The following is a 20,148-nucleotide window of genomic DNA, read 5'->3' as shown; positions in this document are numbered from 1 at the left end:
TATCACAGATGGTGCATTTAAAGGGTTTCTGCCCAGTGTGGACACTCTGATGACTAATCATTGAATGTTTGAGTATAAAGGTTTTATCACATATGGTACATTTATAGGGTTTCTGCCCAGTGTGCAGACTCTGATGGCTTTCCAAGTTGGACTTCAGTGTAAAAGTTTTATCACAGATGGTGCATGTATATGGTTTCTGCCCAGTGTGGACACTCTGATGCCTCTTCACAGCCCATGCCCACCTGAAGGTCTTATCACATATGGTGCATCTGTACGGTTTTTGCCCAGTGTGAATACCATGGTGACTCACCATCTGCTCATGCCTCACCAAGTGACTCCTGCATACAAAACTTTTGTCACACCAGGCACAGTTGTAAGGCTTCTGCTCTTTTATCATTTCTCCAAGTCTGAGCTTCTGCTCAGTGTGAATGCTCTGATGTCTTACCATGTTTTCCTTCCATGCAAAACCCTTACCACAGACTTTGCATTTAAATGGTTTCTCCCCAACATGGCTGTACTGATGACTTATCAGAGTGGTTTTGTCTCTAAAGGTCTTGTCACAGGTAGCACATTTATGAAGTTTCTGGGTATTGTGGGTAAACTGATGATTTACCAGGTGAATCTTCTGTCTGAAGTTCTTGTCACACATGTTGCATTTATATGGTTTTTGTCCGGTATGGATATACTTATGAGTTACCATTGAAGACTTGTAAGTAAAGCTCTTGTCACACAGTGTACATTTATAGGGTTTCTCTTGCGTGTGGATCCTCTGATGATTCATCATGATGAATTTTTGATGGAAACCCTTGCCACATGTGGCACATTCATACAGTTTCTGCCCAGTATGGATATGTTGATGAACTATCAAACTGCTTTTATGTCTAAAACTCTTGCCACATGTGGCACATTCATAGGGTTTGTGACTAGTGTGGATATAAGAATGTCTTCCCAATTGACTCTTGTGTCTAAAACCCTTGCCACAAATTGTGCATTTATATGGTTTCTCCCCGTTGTTGATACCCTGCGGTGCTGCCACAGTGCTTTTGTATCTATAATTCTTGTCACACTTAGTACATCTACAAAGTTTCTGCCCAGTGCAGACATTTTGATGTGGCACCACAATTCTGTTCCATTTTTTTCTCTCTATAAAACCACTGTCATGCATGCCACACGCACTTAGTTTCTCTCTGTTACACAGCTGCTCATGTGTTTCCAAAGCATTCTTCTGTCTTTTCCCACTGTGACTTAATGAATCAGATAAGTTGTTGCCATTAAATGTTACACTGTTGCTGTGATTAAGCCAGCTGCATGATGTTTCCTCTGCTTTAGTTAATGGATCAGATAAGTTGTTGTCATGAAATGTTACACTGTTGCTGTGATTAAGTGAGCTGCATGGTATTTCCTCTGCTTTAGTTAATGGATCAGATACATTGTTGTCATGAATTGTTACACTGTTGCCATGACTAAACCAGCTGCATGACATTTCCTCTGCTTTAATTAATGGATCCGATAAGTTGTTGCCATGAAATGTTATACTGTTGCTGTGATTAAGCCAGCTGCATGACGTTTCCCCCACTTTAGTTTGCACATGCATTTCTAGTTCAGTTTTCTTGACTACCCTCTCATTACATTTCTTGCATGTGGTTCCATGCTGCAGCAGGTCTTGTTTTGTGACCACCATTTTATGAGGAAGAACTTTGTTCCATTCAGAATCCTGGTGTTTCCCATGGGATGACTGAAGACTCTGGATCTCAGTGAAATTTGCACTGCTCCTGCCTTAGAAGAAAAAACAGTGTACGTCAGAATATGAGCCACACAGAGGAGTTGCTTTCTTACCTAGAGGTTTACAGTGTAAAATGCATGCGACTCGGTCATCTCACAAAGCTTTTCCTAATATCTAATTGTAATAAACAATGAACCGCTGCTGCAAAGAATTTCAGTAATGAACAATGTTACTGATAAAAACTGTTCTGCCCTCTGCTAATACATTATTGCTCACTTTCATTCTAAATGTAACAATGTGAACTGACCTGCTGTTTACTTTGTTATCCATGTCGGAGTTTCCAACACTATGTCTTGTGTACCTGGATCTCCATGTTCCCCACAAAATACTGGAATTCTTCATTTCTACTTCCAGCTTCATTCAGTACTGGTTCCCATTTTTAATGTATTTATGTATAACTCTGCTGCTTTCTATCTCTATGGGCTTTAAATATTTAAAACACATGCACACAAAAATAAATCTCCCACTCCATTTGACATATTCTCTGACTAGTCAACATTAAACAATTGGATGGCATGCTTCAGTTTAATGCACCTTGGCACTGATGAAGGGTGTGAAAATGCATATGTTTTAGTGGCCTCTGCAATACGTTTATTTCCTGCTAACAGGAACAATTTACTTTAGCAAATACTCTTTGAAAAACATAAATGGCTTTCATCAGCAAATGCATGAATTCAGTTTCATGTTAAATTAGTAGCTTCTTAATGGTAAATCACATCTTATATGGCATATGCCTTATAACACTAATATACAGTACCTTTCTTTTAGTCCAATAATCCAGCACATCCACAGTAAAAATCTTCTACAGGCAAAGAGTTTATATCCACAAATGTGGAAATCTGTCAGGTCTTTTTCACTGTTTCCTCCCTGTGCTTCTGTGAAGCTAGGAAAACATTTTCGCAGTAGCACAGGAAACCTCTTTTCTTCCATCAGCACCCCAATAAACCCTTTTCCTTCCATCAGGAGCTCAATACATTTCCAACCTCCTGCTTCCTCAAACTACAACCTTGGTAGTGGTGGGTGGGCCAGAGTTGGCTTGAGCCAAGCTCAACGCAACCTTTAAACATAGCTTGGGCTTGCAACCAACCTTATTAAAGAGAAAGAAGAACCTAAGCCATATTTGTGAGCTTTTTATTTTTGGTAAAATTTAGACCAGATTGTCAGGCTCACAATGCCTTCTTTTAGATCTTGTCTATGCATCTGAACACTGTGGTTGCCTAGAGCTCCAGCAAGGGTGAAGCCACAGTGATGAAAGACAGAAAAACTAAATGGCTAAATTGAGTGCTTAAGCTTGAAGATTGTGATATAGGAACATGTGTAAGACATGGCACGTGGGAAATGTTTTATTAAAATAAACTATGTGGCTTAGTTTGGGATGAGGGCCTCTTTGCTTACTTCACTGCCAAGTGTTTGAATGCCATCATGGAGTGAGAGGACATGTTTTAGCAAGAGAGATAAAGACAGACAGCAGTGAGAACACTACCATCCTCAAGAAAAAAAGCATGGCCAGGTTTTTATTGTTTTCTTCTGTGCTTTTTGGCATAAGCTATTTAGATGTCATTTTATTTTTAAGAAAAGAGGCAGTCAATACTTTTTAGAACAGAGGCATTGATTACTGGAAATACTTCTTGGTTTAGGAGGGCAGTGTCCATAGGCAAAGCAATAAAATGATTATTGCAGTGGTATGGTGGTGGGGGGATAGTGTAAAAGGTCTGCAAGCTGTATATTAAGTAAACACTGTTTATTACAGTTTTCATTTTTATTACAACCAAGCATCAAAAGAGCACATAGCAGTTGACATATTTTGGAAAGTTGGAGAGATGAGGTACAGAATTGTTATGTGTCCTGTCTAGTGAGACTGCATACAGGGTTAACAAGTGCTTTGTTATTTTAGTAGTCATAAAATTGTGGTTAAAGCATGTGAATATTTAGAATGAGATGTTATTAGGTTGTCAGGGGGTGTTTCCAGGATATGACGTCACTGATCCATTAATTTGTTTGTATAAATGGAGTAACTTTAAAGATTTTGTTGACTTTGATGAAGCCCTATTGGACAGGGTGAAAGTGCTTAGTTCGTGTGGTTTTAATTAAAGTTGTCATTTTATGCAAGTGGTGTTTCAGTCTTAGCACTGAGCAGGTATCTACTCGTTGTTTTCCTATCTGTTCTGTCTAGTGAGACAGGCTACAGGCTTAACTTGTTTTGTCTAGTGAGACAGGGTTTAGGGATATTCTGTGTTCTGTCTAGTGAGACAGGGTATAAGACAGTATGTGTTCTGTCTAGTGAGACAAGGTACAGGGTTGTTATGTGTTCCATCTGATCAGACCGGGTATAGGGATATTATGTGTTCCATCTAATGAGACAGGGTACAAGGTTATTATGTGATCTGTCTAGTGAGACAGGGTATAGGGTTATTTATGTGTTCTGTCTAATAAGACAGGGTACAGGGTTATCATGTGTTCTGTCTAGTGAGACAGGGAAAATGTTTTTTATGAGATCTACCTAGTGAGAGAGGGTACATGGTTATTATGCATTCTGTTTAGTGACACAAGGTAGAGCGTTATTATGTGTACTATAATGAGACAGGGTGCAGGGTCTTTATCTGTTCTGTCCAATGAGACAGGATAAAGAGTTATTATGTGCTCTGTCTAGTCAGACAGGGTACAGGGCTATTATGTGTTCTGTCTAGTGAGACAAGGTACAAGGTTATTATGTGTTGTGTGCAGTGAGACAGGGTACAGGGAGACTGTGTTCTGTGTAGGGAGAGAGGGTACAGGGTTATTATATGTCCTATCTAATGAGACAGTGTACAGATTTGTAAGTGCTCTGTTCAATGAGACAGGTTACAGGGTTATTATGTGTTCTGTCTAGTGAGACAGGGTACAGTGTTATTATATGTTCTGTCTAGGGAGAAAGGGTACAGGGTTCGTATGTGACCTGTCTCGTGAATCAGGATAGAGGGTTATTCGATGTTCTATCTAGTGAGACAAGCTACAGGGTTCATTCATAGGTTCATAGGTTAATACTAGGCTAACTGCCCTTGTGAACCATTTTAAGGCTAGCCAGTTATCCCCTGTGAGATTCAAACCCTGTACCTTGTGTTTGTAAGGCAAATACCTTAACCATTAGGCTACCCTCCCAAACTGGTTATTATGTGATCTGTATAGTGAGACAGGATACAGAGCTATTCTGTGTTCTGTCTTGTGATGCAGGGTATAGGGATTTATGTGTTCTGCCTAGTGAGACAGGGTAAAGAGATATTATATGTTCTGTGTATGGAGACAGGGTACAGGGTTATGCATTCTGTCTAGTGAGACAGCATATAGGGATATTATGTGTTCTGTCTAGTGCAACAGGGTACAGGGTTATTATGTTTTCTGTCTAGTAAGATAGGGTACAGGGTTCCTATGTGTTCTGTCTAGTGAGACAGGCTACAGGGTTAACATGTTTTGTCTACTGAGACAGGGTACACAGTTATGTGTTTTGTCTAGTGGCACAGGGTACAATGCAGTATGTGATCTGTCTAGTGAGACAAGGTACAGGGTTATTATATGTTCTGTTAGTGAGACAGGGAATAGGGGTATTATGTGCTCCATCTATTGAGACACGGTACGTTACTATGCGTTCTGTCTAGTGACACATGGTACAGGGTTACTGTGTTCTGTCTAATGAGACAGGGTACAGGCTTATTATGTGTTCTGTCTATTGACACAGGGTATAAGGCAGTATGTGTTCTGTCTAGTAAGACAAGGTACAGGGTTATTATGTGTTCTGTTTACTGAGACAGTTTACACGGTTATTATATGTTCTGTCTAGGGAGACAGGGTACAGGGTACTTTGTGTTCTGTTTAGTTAGACAGATTACAGGGTTACTGTGTGTTCTGTCTAGTGAGACAGGGTTATTATGTGTTCTGCCTAGTGAGACAGGGTATATGGTTATTCTGTGTTCTGCTTAGTGAGACACTGTATAGAGTTAGTCTGTCTAGTGAGACAGTATATAGGGTTATTCTGTGTTCTATCTTGAGAGACAAGGTAGAGGGTTATTGTGTGTTTAGTCCTGTCAGACAGGGTATAGGGATTTATGTGTTCTGCCAAGTGAGACAAGGGAAAGAGATGTGTGTTGTGTCTAGTGAAACCGAGTACAGGGTTATTATGTGTTCTGTCTAGTGTGACAGCGTATAAGGCAGTATGTATTCTGTCTACTGAGACAGTGTACAGGGTTATTATTTATTTATTTTATTTACATTTGTTGACCGGGAGTGTCCAACTGGACGTAGGTCCATTTTTCAGCGGATGCCCCGGGAAAAAAGCTCCACAGTTAAAATATACAGACAGTAGTTACATTGGATTTACATAGCAATTAACAATTTGATCAACATAGCAATTAACAATTACAAACATAGTTACAGATGAAGAACATAGTACATCAGTAGACAACTAGAATCTTTATCAGCGAAGTACATAACAGACATACATTAACAAATGTTAAAGAAGAAGTTCCTGCTGTATAATAAGTAGTTAGGTTTATGAGCATCCGAGCTTGCTACAATCAAGGTAGTTAGTGGGGTGGAAAGAAAGGTATTGGGTGGATGGGGTGGGTGATATTAGAGGGGGAGTTGTAAGGGCATAGCCAGCATGTTCTTAGGTGTGCTTTTAGTAAAGTTTTGAAGTGGGTGCATGATGGTATGGAGGTAATTGTGGGTGGGAGGGAGTTCCATAATTTGGCTATGGCGCAAGACAATAGTGCTTCTCCAGTGGAGTTATTGGCTTTAGTGACCTGTAAGTGATTTTTGTTGCTGGATCTTAGTGGTCTGGTGGTGCGATAGGGTTGGAGTAGATTCTGGAGGGATGGGACTTTTAGTGGCTGGTTTACTAGTTTGTGGGCGAGTGTGAGTTGATACCATTGAAGGAGATGGGGGAGTTCAAGCCAGCCCAGTTCAGCAAGTGAGAGACAGTGGTGACTACAGTAGGATGTCCCTGTGGCGAATTTGGCGATTTTGTTGTAGCAGGTCTCTAGCTTGTTTAAATCGCATTGCCTTAGGCTGATATATATTGGAGAGGCATAAAATAGGGTGGAGATAAGGTGGGAATTTGCTACTGAAATCTTTGCTGCTTTGGTGAGAAGTTGCTTATTTCTGTATCATGCCCCTAGTTTTTTGTGGACTTTTTTATGGTCATGCATATGTGAATGTCAAATTTTAGTTTATTGCCTATTTCCATTCCTAGCAGTTTGGTGTGTTCTGTTGGGTGTATAGTGGTGTTGTATTTTGCTGTGATGTTAAAGTGAGAGTTGTTCTGAGTATGTTTGGTGGGTTGGAAGATGAGTAGTTCAGTTTTGTTTGGGTTGAGTATTAATTGGGCATTGGATAACCAAGTTTCAACAGAGGAAAAGGCTTCCTGTGTGACTTTTTTGCAGTTTGGGTAGGGACTGGGCTGAGAAGATGATGGTTGAGTCATCTGCGTATTGTATGAGTGTGCCATGTTTGGTGGCAGAGGCTAGATTATTGGTGAAAATAAAGAGTAGGGGTCCAAAGATGGATCCTTGGGGAACCCCTACAGAGACAGGTAGTTGGGGAGATATGTCATTCTGCCATACAACGGATTGCTGGCAGTCAAGACAGGTAACTCTAAAACCAGTTGGTGACTGACTGAGAGAAGGATAGGTTATTGAGGACAGAGATGAGTTGTTTGTGTGGGACCATGTCAAATGCTTTAGATAGGTCTAGGAAAGTAGCAGAGGAGAGATAGCCATTGTTTTTATGCTGAAGGATATCATGTGTCCTGTTTAGTGAAAGCGTTAACATTTGTTTTACCTAGTGAGACAGGTTATAGGATTAATATGTGTTCTGTCTAGTGAGACAAGGTATAGGGTTATTATGTGTTCTGTCTATTAACATGGGGTACAGGGTTATTATGTGTTCTGTATAGTGATATAGGGTATAGTGTTATTGTGTGTGCTGTCTACTGAGACAAGGTACAGGATTATTATGCATTCCATCTAGACAGATAGCGTTCTGTCCAGTGAGACAGGGCACAGGGTTACTATGTGTTTTGTCTAGTGAGACAGTGCACAGGTTTATTGTGTGCTCTGTCTAGTGGAACAGGGTACAGATTTATTATGTGTTCTGGCTAGTGAAACAGGGTACAGGGTTACTAAGTCTTCTGTCTAGTGAGACAGGGTGTGCGGTTACTATGTGTTCTATCTAGTCAGATAGAGTATAGGGTTATTATATGTTCTGTCTAGTGAGACAAGGTACAGTTATTATGTGTTCAATCTAGTGAGACAGTGCACAGGGTTATTCTGTGTTATGTCAAGTGAGACAGGGTACATCGTTATTAGGTGTTCTGTCTAGAGTGACAGGATACAGGATTACTATGTTTTCTGTCCTGTGAGACAGGGTACAGGGTTATTGTGTGTTTCTGTCTGATGAAAGAGGGTACAGGGTTATTATGTGTTCTGTCTAGTGATACAAGGTACAGGATTATTATGTGTTCCATCTAGTCAGACAGCGTATAGGGATATTAGGTATTCTGTATAGTGAGACAGGGTAGACATAGGCATACTGAGACACTGTAGCAACATGTTTACTGACAGCCCTCTTCTCCTAGCATATAACTCTTCTACTTGTGAGTACATCAGTAACCTGGAGTCCATGCTCTCTCATGCCATAGTCAGTACTCCTGACAAAGAGGAGATTGTCAGCACAAACACCACACCACACACATTACATTGCCAGACACAACACACACACATGTGCAGAGGCCTCAATAAAAACTTACCTAAACAGCAGAGACCTCCAAAACACACTCACAAACAACCCAAACTCAACACCAAACACATCCCACACAGCAGACAACACACCAGTGTCTCACAAACACAGCCCATAAGATAAAACAATAAACCATTACAGCCCACAAGACATAACAATAAACCAAACATACTAGTCATTGGTGACTCAATTGTGAGACACACCAATGTCCCCCTCACTAGCCTTGACAAGGAGAAAGTCATGGTCAGTTGTCTGTCAGGTGCCAGAATCTGCCACATCATGCAAGCACTTAAGTCTCTGTACAAGTACAAGTACGATCTGTCATTGTCCATGTTGGTGTGAATGACTTGAGACATACCTCCCTCGACGATATGAAGAGAGACATAACTGAACTCTCAGAGAATGTGTCCCAGGCAGGTATGACCCTAGCCCTAAGCAACATCGTACCTTCACCAAGACTGATACCACAACACCAACAAAAATAATTGACTTCAACAACTGGTTTAGTTTCTGGTGTCATTCCAAGAGGATCTAGTATCTGTCCGCCTGCAATGACATGGTTGACAGGCCTCGATGCTTTGCCAGAGATGGCCTCCACCTGTCACCACTGGGTTTCTGGATCAAGGCTAAGACCTTTTGTTTCCCCGAATGTGTCTTTTTTAGGCAATGTTCCTAAGACAAATCTTCCAACATAGAAGATCTGTCAAAAAGCAAATTGAAAGTCATGCTGCCTAACGCTAGGAGTCTTGACCTGAAAACGCACTCACTGGAGGCTCTCCTTGCACTGGAAGATGCCAATGTCTGTGCAGTCACTGAAATTTGATTGAGGGCTGCGGACAGCACCCCTGCCTTATCAGGCTATACCTCATTCTACAGATTCAGACCACAAAATGCGGTCAGGAAGAATAAGGGTGGTGGAGTCTCTATCTTCATTAAGGACAGGCACACCTCCATACTAGTTTGTCAGCATGATGCACTGGAACTACTCCAGGTGCAACTCACAGTTGGCAAGACACCCATCCAAGTTATAGCCAGCTATAGAACCCCCACCATGACTCAGGATACCCATTCTTCTTAGCTGGATCTACTTGACTCCATTAAAGTACCCCCTAACACCCAGTTCCTTGGTGATTTCAACTACCCCAGTATAAACTGGGTGAACTATTCCTGCACTAATGCACTCACTCAATGATTCCTTGACTTCATCAGTTCTAACTCACTAGACCAGCTTGTTTCATCCCCCACAAGGGGAGATAACATTCTGGACTTGGTTCTCACCAACATGGGTGACCACTGCACCACTCATAGGTTCATAGGTGTTTACTAGGCTAATGACCACAAGGGCCTTTTTAAGAACAGCCTTGCATCCCAAATCCCTGACAAGTTCTGATACCCTGGATAATTTAGCATGGGCCTGGGAGATGAACCATTTACAGGAAACCTGTGGCCATTAGAGACACTGTTGCCAAGCCAGGGATGAATTTCTGGTTTCCCATCTAATTGTCCAAGTTGCACTTGAATTGGCTTACGGAGGAACTCTGCTTTAAATGGATGGGGAGCCTGTTCCATAGACGGGGTAGTCTCTGGGAAACACACCTATTTCTCCAGCAGGTCCTATTTATATCACAGGCAACATTTAAATCTTTAGAACGGGTAATCCATAATTCATTCATGGGTAACTCCCATATTATGTTCTTCCCTGGTGAGATCAGATCATAAGGTTGTTTCATTCAAAGTTTTTATCCCAGCCAACCCCCCCCCCCCCCCCCCACCGTAATCAAGCTAAAAAACTTCTCAAAATCTGACTACAACCTCCTAAGGGAGGATATCAACAGCTACACACCACTGCCCTCCTCAGAGGATGCAGACAACTATGCTGAACAGTATGCCAGTGCAGTATACAAGCACCTGTACAACAGCATGGACTCAGCCATACCCAACAGAATTAAAACCTGCTACTCAAGGAAACACAAACCTATTTGGTGGACATCCTCTATCAACAGGCTTTACAACAAAAGGAAGAAACTGTTATCCAAGGGTGGGAGGTTGGCATAATGGTTAAAGTGTTTACCTTATAGACTCAAGGTGCAGGGTTTGATTCTGCATGGGTAACTGGCTAGGCTTATAACAGCCCTCATGGGCAGTTAGCCTAGTACTAATCTATGAACCTAAGGGTAAAAAGGAACATATTCCAAATTGGAAAAATTCCCTCCTTAGCCTCAACAAGCAGATTAGATCACTAGTGAAAGCCTCCAAAGCCAATTATGAACTGAAACTAGCCTCTGAGCCAAAGGGAAACCGCAAAGCCTTCTTCAGTTACATCAGGAACCTCCATGGCAAAGCCCAGGTTTGTTCCAAATTAGTACTTAACAGTATTACTTGCAGTGATCCTGTTGATGTAGCCAAAATACTAGCAGATAGATTCAGCGCAAACTTCTCTCCCCATGTCCCCCAAAGACCCTTCTGAGATCCCAGATACTTGTCCTGCACCTCTTATCTCCATAGATTAAGTGCTAAAGGCCCTTCCCAAGGTAAAGAACATAGCTTCCTTGAGACCTGATAGTATCCCAGGCTCTATTCTACACCATCTCCAGCAAGAACTGTCTTTGCCATTGAGTAATCTAGTCAACCACAGCCTAAGTACAGGCTTCATTGCAGCAGAGTCGAGAAAGAATAGTTGTGTAAAATCTTACCATAACCATAGATGTCCTTCTCTTCCATGTTGCAGTATTCTGTACTTGTGGGTCTCCTCCTCTTGCTATCCGAACATCCGTCCAGTTTCCAAAAGTTGGTAGTCACTGCAAAGTGAGTGGGGATGTCTGACATGGCTAGATGAGTGTGGGCCATGAAAGTGATGTCTGCATGCATCAGACCTCAGAACTAAGCACCCCAGTCTCGGGACAAGCTGTGCCATTCGTGTGCCTTGCAAAAAGGGAAAGTTATATCAGTAGGTGGGGTAGGAGGGAGGGAAGGAATACTGCAACATGGAAGAGGAGGACATTAATGGTTATGGTAAGATTATTTTACACAACTATTCTATGTCCTTCTATTCACATGTTGCAGCATTCTGTACTACTGGATGAGTGCCAAAGTTCACTATGAGGAAAAGGGTGGTGTTCTGGAGGAATTCTCAATTAATCCATGGAGGATGGCCCTGATGAATCCAACCCTGGATCTAGAAATGTGGTCTAACTTGTGTTTGGTGAATGTGTGGACAGATGTCCAGGTGGCTGCCTCCTGCAATGGTGGAGGTGTCCAGACCCTTGAAAAAGGATCCAGAAGAGGCCATGGTCCTAGTGAAGTGTGTTTTGACATTGTGCTCCAAAGATTTCTCCTGGTGTGCATAGCAGAAGGTAATAGCTATGGAAATTCAGGAAGAGATAGTCTGTTTAGTTACTGCATTCCCCAGAGCCCTGGGGTGGAAGGGGACAAATAACTGGTCAGACTTCCTCAAGGACTTAGTTTTGTGCAAGTACAACATACGCTGTTTCTGCATGTCAAGGGAGTGTAAGACTCTCTCACTGTCACTTTGTGGGTGAGCAAAGAAGGTGGGGAGATGGATGGCTTGGTTGAAGGAGAGCTCATTAACCACCTTGGGCATGAAGGATGGATTGGTTACCCTGTCTTTGTGGAAAATGAAAAAGGGGGGGGGGTGGCCATGAGCATTTGGAACTCAGACACTCTTCTAGCTGAGGTTAAGCCCACAAAGAGGACCATTTCCCATATGCAGTATTCTACAGAGGCCTTGGATGCTTATTCAAAGGGAGGTACCGTGAGCTTCTCCAGCAAGTAATTCAGGTCCCGAGGGAATGGGCTTCCTGGGGGTTCAGAGATATAGCACTCCTTTTAAGAACAGCTTTGCTTGTAAACTGGAAGTCAGAGAGGGTTGCAAAGGCAGACAAGCTGAGAAGGCAGACAGGTGAGCCTTGATGGAGGAGTATGCTAATCCTGTCTATGAGATCACACAGGTATGACAGTACTATGGGAACCTCACTCTGGAAAGGGTCCAACTGTCTCTGAAGACACCATATGAAGAATCTTTTCCACTTGGCTACATAAGATCTCCTTATATTAACTTTACTGGCCTCCTGCAGGATTGAGAGCACGTCCTCAATGTATAGATGTCTGCCAGGGATCAGGATTCTATCTCCCACAGGGTGAGTTGTAGGGATTACCAATGTAGGTGAATTGGAGATCCCTTGCCCTGTGTGAGAAGGTCCACTCTGTGGGGTAACTTGTGGTGACTGCCCTTGGCTAAATGCAGAAGGAGGGGTAACCAGTGCTGCCTTGGCCAAAAGGGGGTTACCAATAAGATTGTTGGTCTGTCTTGTTGAATCTTCAGTACGGCTTTCTGAATGTGAGGGAAGGGGGGAATGCACAGAGAAATATACCCTTCCAAGAAATTCATAAGGCAACTGTTGCCCTCGCCAGGGGGTTGGGCAGCAGCCTGGTACAGAACAAAGGAAGTTGTCTGTTCAAGGGGGAGGCAAACAGGATTATTTGAGGTGTACCCATTTGTGGACTGGATACAGGAAAATCTCCCTGTGGAGCATCCATTCATGGGACTGTGACATGGACCTGCTTAAGGTGTCTGCCTGAGGGTTCTGTTCTGAAGGGATGTAAACTGCCTGAGGTGTTACTCCCTGATTTGTGGCTAGCAACCACACTAGGAGAGCTAGTCTGCATAGCAAGTAAGATTTTGTTGCTCCCATTTGTTGACATACCACAGAACTGTAGTATCGTCTGTGAATAGTTTTAGTGGGCCCTGTTTGAGTCTGGGATGGAAGGCCTTTAGGGCCAGAAGAATTGCTTTCATCTCTCTTACATTGATGTGCTCCATTTTGGTGGAGTCTGTCCAGGGGCCCTGGACTTTTAGGAGGCCTAAGGTTGCTCTGCAGCCCGGTCTGAGGCATCTGTGTACATTTCCTGCATTGGCGGGGGGGGGGGGGGGGGGTTGAAGGGGAAGGCTCAGGTTGAGGTTCACCTGATTCAACCACCAAACAATCTCTTTCTTGAGACAGGGCAAAAAAGTAGTGTTGTATTCCACAGGAAGAGAATGTTGAATCCAAATGGATCTTAGGTACCATTGAAGCTTCCTCATGTGAAGCCTTGCCAGTGGTAGCATTGGGATAGTGGAAGCCATGTGCCCCAGGAGTCTGAGGTACTGCCTGGCAGTCATTTCTTTGGTCTGAAGAACCAGGTGTAGGTACTGTGTTAGATCTTCTACCCTATGGGTGGGTAGGAATGCCTTCATGACATCTGTCCGAATCTTGTACCCTAGGAACACTAGGTCCTGGGTGGGGTCAGGTTGGACTTGGGGTAGTTCATAGGTGTGTACTGAAGCCTTTACAAGCCTATCCCATAGACATGCCCTGGCACTGTGCCACTCAACGTTAGTTCCCCGCGCCTCTATCAAGTAAAGCCACTGGAGTGATCCCAGGGTGAACTTTCTATTTCTCATCCATTTATCAAGATTTCTCTTGAAGAGGTGCTCTGCTTGACATGCATGGGGAAGTCTGTTCCACAGCACTGGCAGTCTCTCTTTTATGAACCTGTCCCTCCAGCATGTTCTGTTGATTGTAGTAATGAAACAAACCCACGACCTGGAAGGTAACTCTGCAGATTTCGGATAAAACAGACAAAGTTTTACTAAAATTCCTTCTTCCGCTGAGGCAGAAAATGAAAGGCTACAAGTAGAATGAAATTTCCTTCCTTTAATAAACAATCGAGACCAACAATTACATCAAGCGCTTTCGCTCAGCCTGATGCTGAGCTTTATCAAGATACAATAATGCCAAGCTGATAACTCTTTATATACATACTAAAAGTCCAATCAATTATTCAATTAATGAGGGAGAAGATCTAATTAACCCTTCAAAATCCCTTGCTTGCACAAAGCATGTTTGTAACCAGCAATTATTAAACACAGTTTGTTGTAATGCTTAGAAATGTATGTTATATAAGAAAAAGGCAAAAGTCAATTATTTTATATGCGCTTAGATTACCATATAAATACAGTATTAAAAACAATATTTAAAAATCAAAACTGTATGCTTATTTACATATTTAACATTCTACCCCACCACGTCTTAATAATAAGGTAGTGAATGCTGTAATGCCTTAGCTGATAAATTCATAGCCTGTAAAATCTTCCAATAATTTCGTAACGTAAAGCACTCTAAAAAAATGTTTAAAAACAATATATATAAACCAGACCATTGTTTCTATATGCAAATCCTAAAAACACTTGAAACTCAAAATTCATAACTTTGCCTTCCTAAGCTTCAAGACGCTACTAATACTGCAAGCGTCATTGAGTCCTGGCCGCCTTCCCGCGTCTAATCTCAATTGCCATGTTAATTCTTTATATTCTAAAAGACCCCAGTCACCACCCCTCTCATCCATCTTTACCTGCTCTAAAATAATAAATTTAATTTCCATATTGGGACAAAAAAGAGAATGTCTATAGAATGCGTTAGTTTCCTTTTTCTTAATTATATCATATTGATGTTCATAAATACGCCTTCTGAGTGTTCTCTCAGTCTTTCCTATATAGAAACTTTTACATCTTGTACATAAACCCAAATACACAATGAATTTGGAATTGCAATTATAATAGCCCCTTGGTTGACATATAAATTTTCTTGATGGTATATATAACCTGTGCCCATTGAATATCGCTGGGCATTGTCTGCACATTCCACACTTATATGTGCCTTCTTTTTTGTTGCCACTACATGTCATTGGTTTAGTCTGGGTCATTTCTAACATTTCTTTAATGTTAGTACCCCTACGTCTAATAAATCTCAGAAACTCTGGGATCATATTGCTCAACCTGTCATCCAATCTTAGAATCGGCCAGTATTTCTTAACACTATTTTCGACTATATCATGGTCAATACCAAAAGTGTGGATGTATCCTTTTTGTTCCATATTCCGCAGGCTGCTGCTTACTTGACATGCTGATGTACCCGTAGTGTCCAGTAGGGGTGGATATTTTGTTTCCCTACAACTAATCATTTCTGCTGCTAGCTCATCAACCAAAAGACTTGGATATCCTCTTTCAAGGAATCTTTCTTTTAGGAAACTAATTTCTTTCATAAACACCTGCGTTGTGTTACACATTCTAGAGGCACGGATGAATTGCCCCTTAACTATGCCTCTTTTTTGATAATCAGGGTGATTACTCTGGAAGTGTAAGAAGGCATTAGAGTAGGTGGGCTTCCTGAACACACTAGATATAAATCTATTGTTGTCCTTGTCCTTAACCAAATTCACATCCAGATAATTCAAGTTATCCAGACTCAATGAGTGCGTAAAGGTCAGAAAAGAAGTAGTGTTATTGATGTAATGAATGAATTCATCCATGCTTGCCTTGGTGCCACTCCATATGAGACAAATGACATCCAAAAATCTGACATAATGCTTAATATGCTGTGCCCATTAACTAACAATTAAATTAACAACTGTAGGGCGATGAAAACAGATAAGGGGGGGGCTTAGTTCTGATGTACAATTCTGATTACATCCAGTACATTGAACGGATGTTACAGGATCCGGAACAGTATGAACAGGTGTTAAGTAATGAGTTGCATATGGCATATTCTAGAATTAGTTTCATTTTATATGACCACCTTTTGCAAGGGGTCTTTAATGAAAAATTGTATAATTTCCTTATTGTTGCCAAGCCAAGAATTCCAGTGATATTTGGTATCCCGAAAACACATAAAGGTCTTGACCCCCTACACTTTAGACCTATAGTATCTGGTCAAGGGGGTATAACAGAACCTATTGGGAAATTTATAGATCACACTTTGAAGCAATTTGCTGCTTCTCTAAAGTACATTTGCAGGGATTCTTGGGACTTTCTTAGGGGTTTACAATCCCTACTATATCATCCAGATTTATTGTTGGTAACAATAGATATTGTGCAATTGTTTCCTAGTATTCCACACTCCACAGGATTGAAATGGTTTAGTGATGTGTTAGTTGATGAAGCGAAACTCACTTCAAACATCACAAACCTGTTGGTGGAATTGATGGAATTAATCTTGGAGAACAATTTCATTTGCTTTAATGGCCATTTTTACAGGCAAAAATCAGGTGTTGCAATGGGGGCAGCCTGTGCCACAGTTTATGCAAACATAGTGTTGCATAAATGGGAACACACATACATCTTTGGCACAGAGTGGGCACTTGAATTATCTGGATGTGAATTTGGTTAAGGACAAGGACAACAATAGATTTATATCTAGTGTGTTCAGGAAGCCCACCTACTCTAATGCCTTCTTACACTTCCAGAGTAATCACCCTGATTATCAAAAAAGAGGCACAGTTAAGGGGCAATTCATCCGTGCCTCTAGAATGTGTAACACAACGCAGGTGTTTATGAAAGAAATTAGTTTCCTAAAAGAAAGATTCCTTGAAAGAGGATATCCAAGCCTTTTGGTTGATGAGCTAGCAGCAGAAATTATTAGTTATAGGGAAACAAAATATCCACCCCTACTGGACACTACGGGTACATCAGCATGTCAAATAAGCATCAACCTGCGGAATATGTAACAAAAAGGATACATCCACACTTTTGGTATTGACCACGATATAGTCGAAAATAGTGTTAAGAAATACTGGCCGATTCTAAGATTGGATGACAGGTTGAGCAATATGATCCCAGAGTTTCCGAGATTTATTAGACGTAGGGGTACTAACATTAAAGAAATGTTAGAAATGACCCAGACTAAACCAATGACATGTAGTGGCAACAAAAAAGAAGGCACATATAAGTGTGGAATGTGCAGACAATGCCCAGCGATATTCAATGGGCACAGGTTATATATACCATCAAGAAAATTTACATGTCAACCAAGGGGCTATTATAATTGCAATTCCAAATTCATTGTGTATTTGGGTTTATGTACAAGATGTAAAAGTTTCTATATAGGAAAGACTGAGAGAACACTCAGAAGGCGTATTTATGAACATCAATATGATATAATTAAGAAAAAGGAAACTAACGCATTCTATAGACATTCTCTTTTTTGTCCCAATATGGAAATTAAATTTATTATTTTAGAGCAGGTAAAGATGGATGAGAGGGGTGGTGACTGGGGGTCTCTTTTAGAGTATAAAGAATTAACATGGCAATTGAGATTAGACGCGGGAAGGCGGCCAGGACTCAACGACGCTTGCAGTATTAGTAGCGTCTTGAAGCTTAGGAAGGCAAAGTTATGAATTTTGAGTTTCAAGTGTTTTTAGGATTTGCATATAGAAACAATGGTCTGGTTTATATATATTGTTTTTAAACATTTTTTTAGAGTGCTTTACGTTACGAAATTATTGGAAGATTTTACAGGCTATGAATTTATCAGCTAAGGCATTACAGCATTCACTACCTTATTATTAAGACATGGTGGGGTAGAATGTTAAATATGTAAATAAGCATACAGTTTTGATTTTTAAATATTGTTTTTAATACTATATTTATATGGTAATCGAAGCGCATATAAAATAATTGACTTTTGCCTTTTTTTTATATAACATACATTTCTAAGCATTACAACAAACTGTGTTTAGTAATTGCTGGTTACAAACATGCTTTGTGCAAGCAAGGGATTTTGAAGGGTTAATTAGACCTTCTCCCTCATTAATTGAATAATTGATTGGACTTTTAGTATGTATATAAAGAGTTACCAGCTTGGCATTACTGTATCTTGATAAAGCTCAGCATCAGGCTGAGCGAAAGCGCTTGATGTAATTGTTGGTCTCGATTGTTTATTAAAGGAAGGAAATTTCATTCTACTTGTAGCCTTTCATTTTCTGCCTCAGCGGAAGAAGGAATTTTAGTAAAACTTTGTCTGTTTTATCCGAAATCTGCAGAGTTACCTTCCAGGTCGTGGGTCTGTTTTGTTTTACTGGTACTTCTTATTTGTTCCTGTTTTCTTTTGATTGTAGTAATGAGGTTAAGGGCTCTGGAGCATGTGGTGCGGAGAGGATTGGGACTTCTTTAGATGTAGCATTTCTAACAGAGCTGGGTCAGACATGGCTTTGTAAGTCAAGCAGATTGCTTCTTAGTAGATGATATATGAGACAGAGAATAGCTGGAGTTTTTTTGAGTCTGTCCATGTAGGACATGTGTTTAAGGCCTAGGATCCTCTTAATGAGGTACTTTTGTGGCCTTTCCAGCTGCTGTTGTCTGGAAATCCAGAGCCTGCAGAAAGGACAGGGTTGTCTGCAGGTGGAGCTGGAGGGTTTCTCTGCAATCTGCCTGGATTAGCAGATCATCTAGATAGGGGAAAATCTTGATTCCTTGGGTCCTGCAGAAGGCAACTACTGGTGCCAGGCATTTGGAGACCAAAGGGCAAGGCTGAGAATTGATAATGAGAATAGGCCACAGAGAAACAAAGGTATCTCCTGAAACTGGGCTTTATGGGTATGTGAAGGTAGGTGTCCTTGATGTCCAAGGTGGCCATGAACACCTTGGGCAATATCAGACAGAACAGAGTTTGCAAGATGAGGTAATATCAGACAAAACAGAGTTTGCAAGGTGAGTTTCCTGAAGGTGGGCAATTGCAGGAAAAGGTTTTGGTGGAAGAGGTCCAGGACTGGTCTCCGGGGTCCAACTTTTCTTGGGATTAGAAAGAGCCTGGAATAAAAGCCTTGTTCTCTTTCTGTCATTGGGACAGGCTGGATGGTGCCTTGGGCCTTCAGGTTGTCCAAAATGTACGGAAATAGGGGGAGCTGCTCTTTGGGTGTCTGAGAAATACCCCTTCTGGAAGGAGTAGTGATCCAAGTCATAAAATATCCATCTTCCATTATGGACAGAACCCACCTGTCTGTAGTGATGTGTCTCCACACTGGGAGACAGTGAGAGAGCCTTACTGACAGTGGGATGGAGGAGGGGGAGACTTCAAGAATGGCAGGTAGTCACAGACTACCTGCCCTGTCTTGAAACTGAGGCTTCTGAACTGAGGGTTGTGTAGGTCTGGCAGGGGTGGATAGCTTCCTGGCAGCTTTCCTAGATCTGGGAGTGGTAGTGGGAGCAGAGTGCTTCCTAATAATTTTTTTTTCTTAGATGGGTAGTTCCTATGAAACTTGGGGATAGGAGAGGCAAATGGATGTTTGAGGGCTTGAAGTTCCTTCTCCTTTTGTTGTAAAGTCTTGAATAGCTCTGCTGCCTTGGAGCCAAACAGAGCAGTTATCTAAAGCTGCATCAAGAAGCTTTGCCCTAATGTCATCAGGTAGTGGCTGGAGTCTTAGCCACGAATACCTCCTGAGAACAGAAGCTGAAGCAGCATACCCTGCTGAAGCCTCAACAGCATCATAGCTGCACCTAATAGAGTGTCTGGTGACCTGGGAGGTCAGTGATATGAAGCTGGACAGTTGGGCTTTGGCCGGGGAATCAGGAATATCAGACAAATGTTTGGTTACTTTTTCTGTAAGAGCCAAGGTATATTTGGACATATGGGTCTGATAACTGACCACCCTGAAGGGCAGTGTGGAGGATGTGTAGACCTTTTTGCCCAGACATTCCAAAGCCTTGCTATCTTTGTCTGTAGGATGGAGGGAAGAAAAAGGAAGGAGTTTGGAAGCTTTATCAG

General features: G+C 41.6%; 1 protein-coding gene across 1 annotated transcript in view; it reads right to left on the bottom strand.

The window, feature by feature from the left end:
- LOC122797944 (zinc finger protein 808-like) overlaps positions 1 to 20,148 on the bottom strand; it is a 665,304-nt gene that overhangs the window by 823 nt on the left and 644,333 nt on the right. The window contains exon 7 of the mRNA XM_044066464.1: positions 1 to 1,776. This exon is cut by the window's left edge and continues 823 nt beyond it. Coding sequence (XP_043922399.1) covers positions 1 to 1,776 — 1,776 coding nt within the window. The remainder of the gene's footprint in view (positions 1,777 to 20,148) is intronic.

Source organism: Protopterus annectens, chromosome 3.part1, assembly GCF_019279795.1.
Source record: "Protopterus annectens isolate FY-2018-M chromosome 3.part1, PAN1.0, whole genome shotgun sequence".
NCBI classification, from domain to species: domain Eukaryota; kingdom Metazoa; phylum Chordata; order Ceratodontiformes; family Protopteridae; genus Protopterus; species Protopterus annectens.
This window is presented reverse-complemented; position numbering and strand designations above follow the sequence as displayed.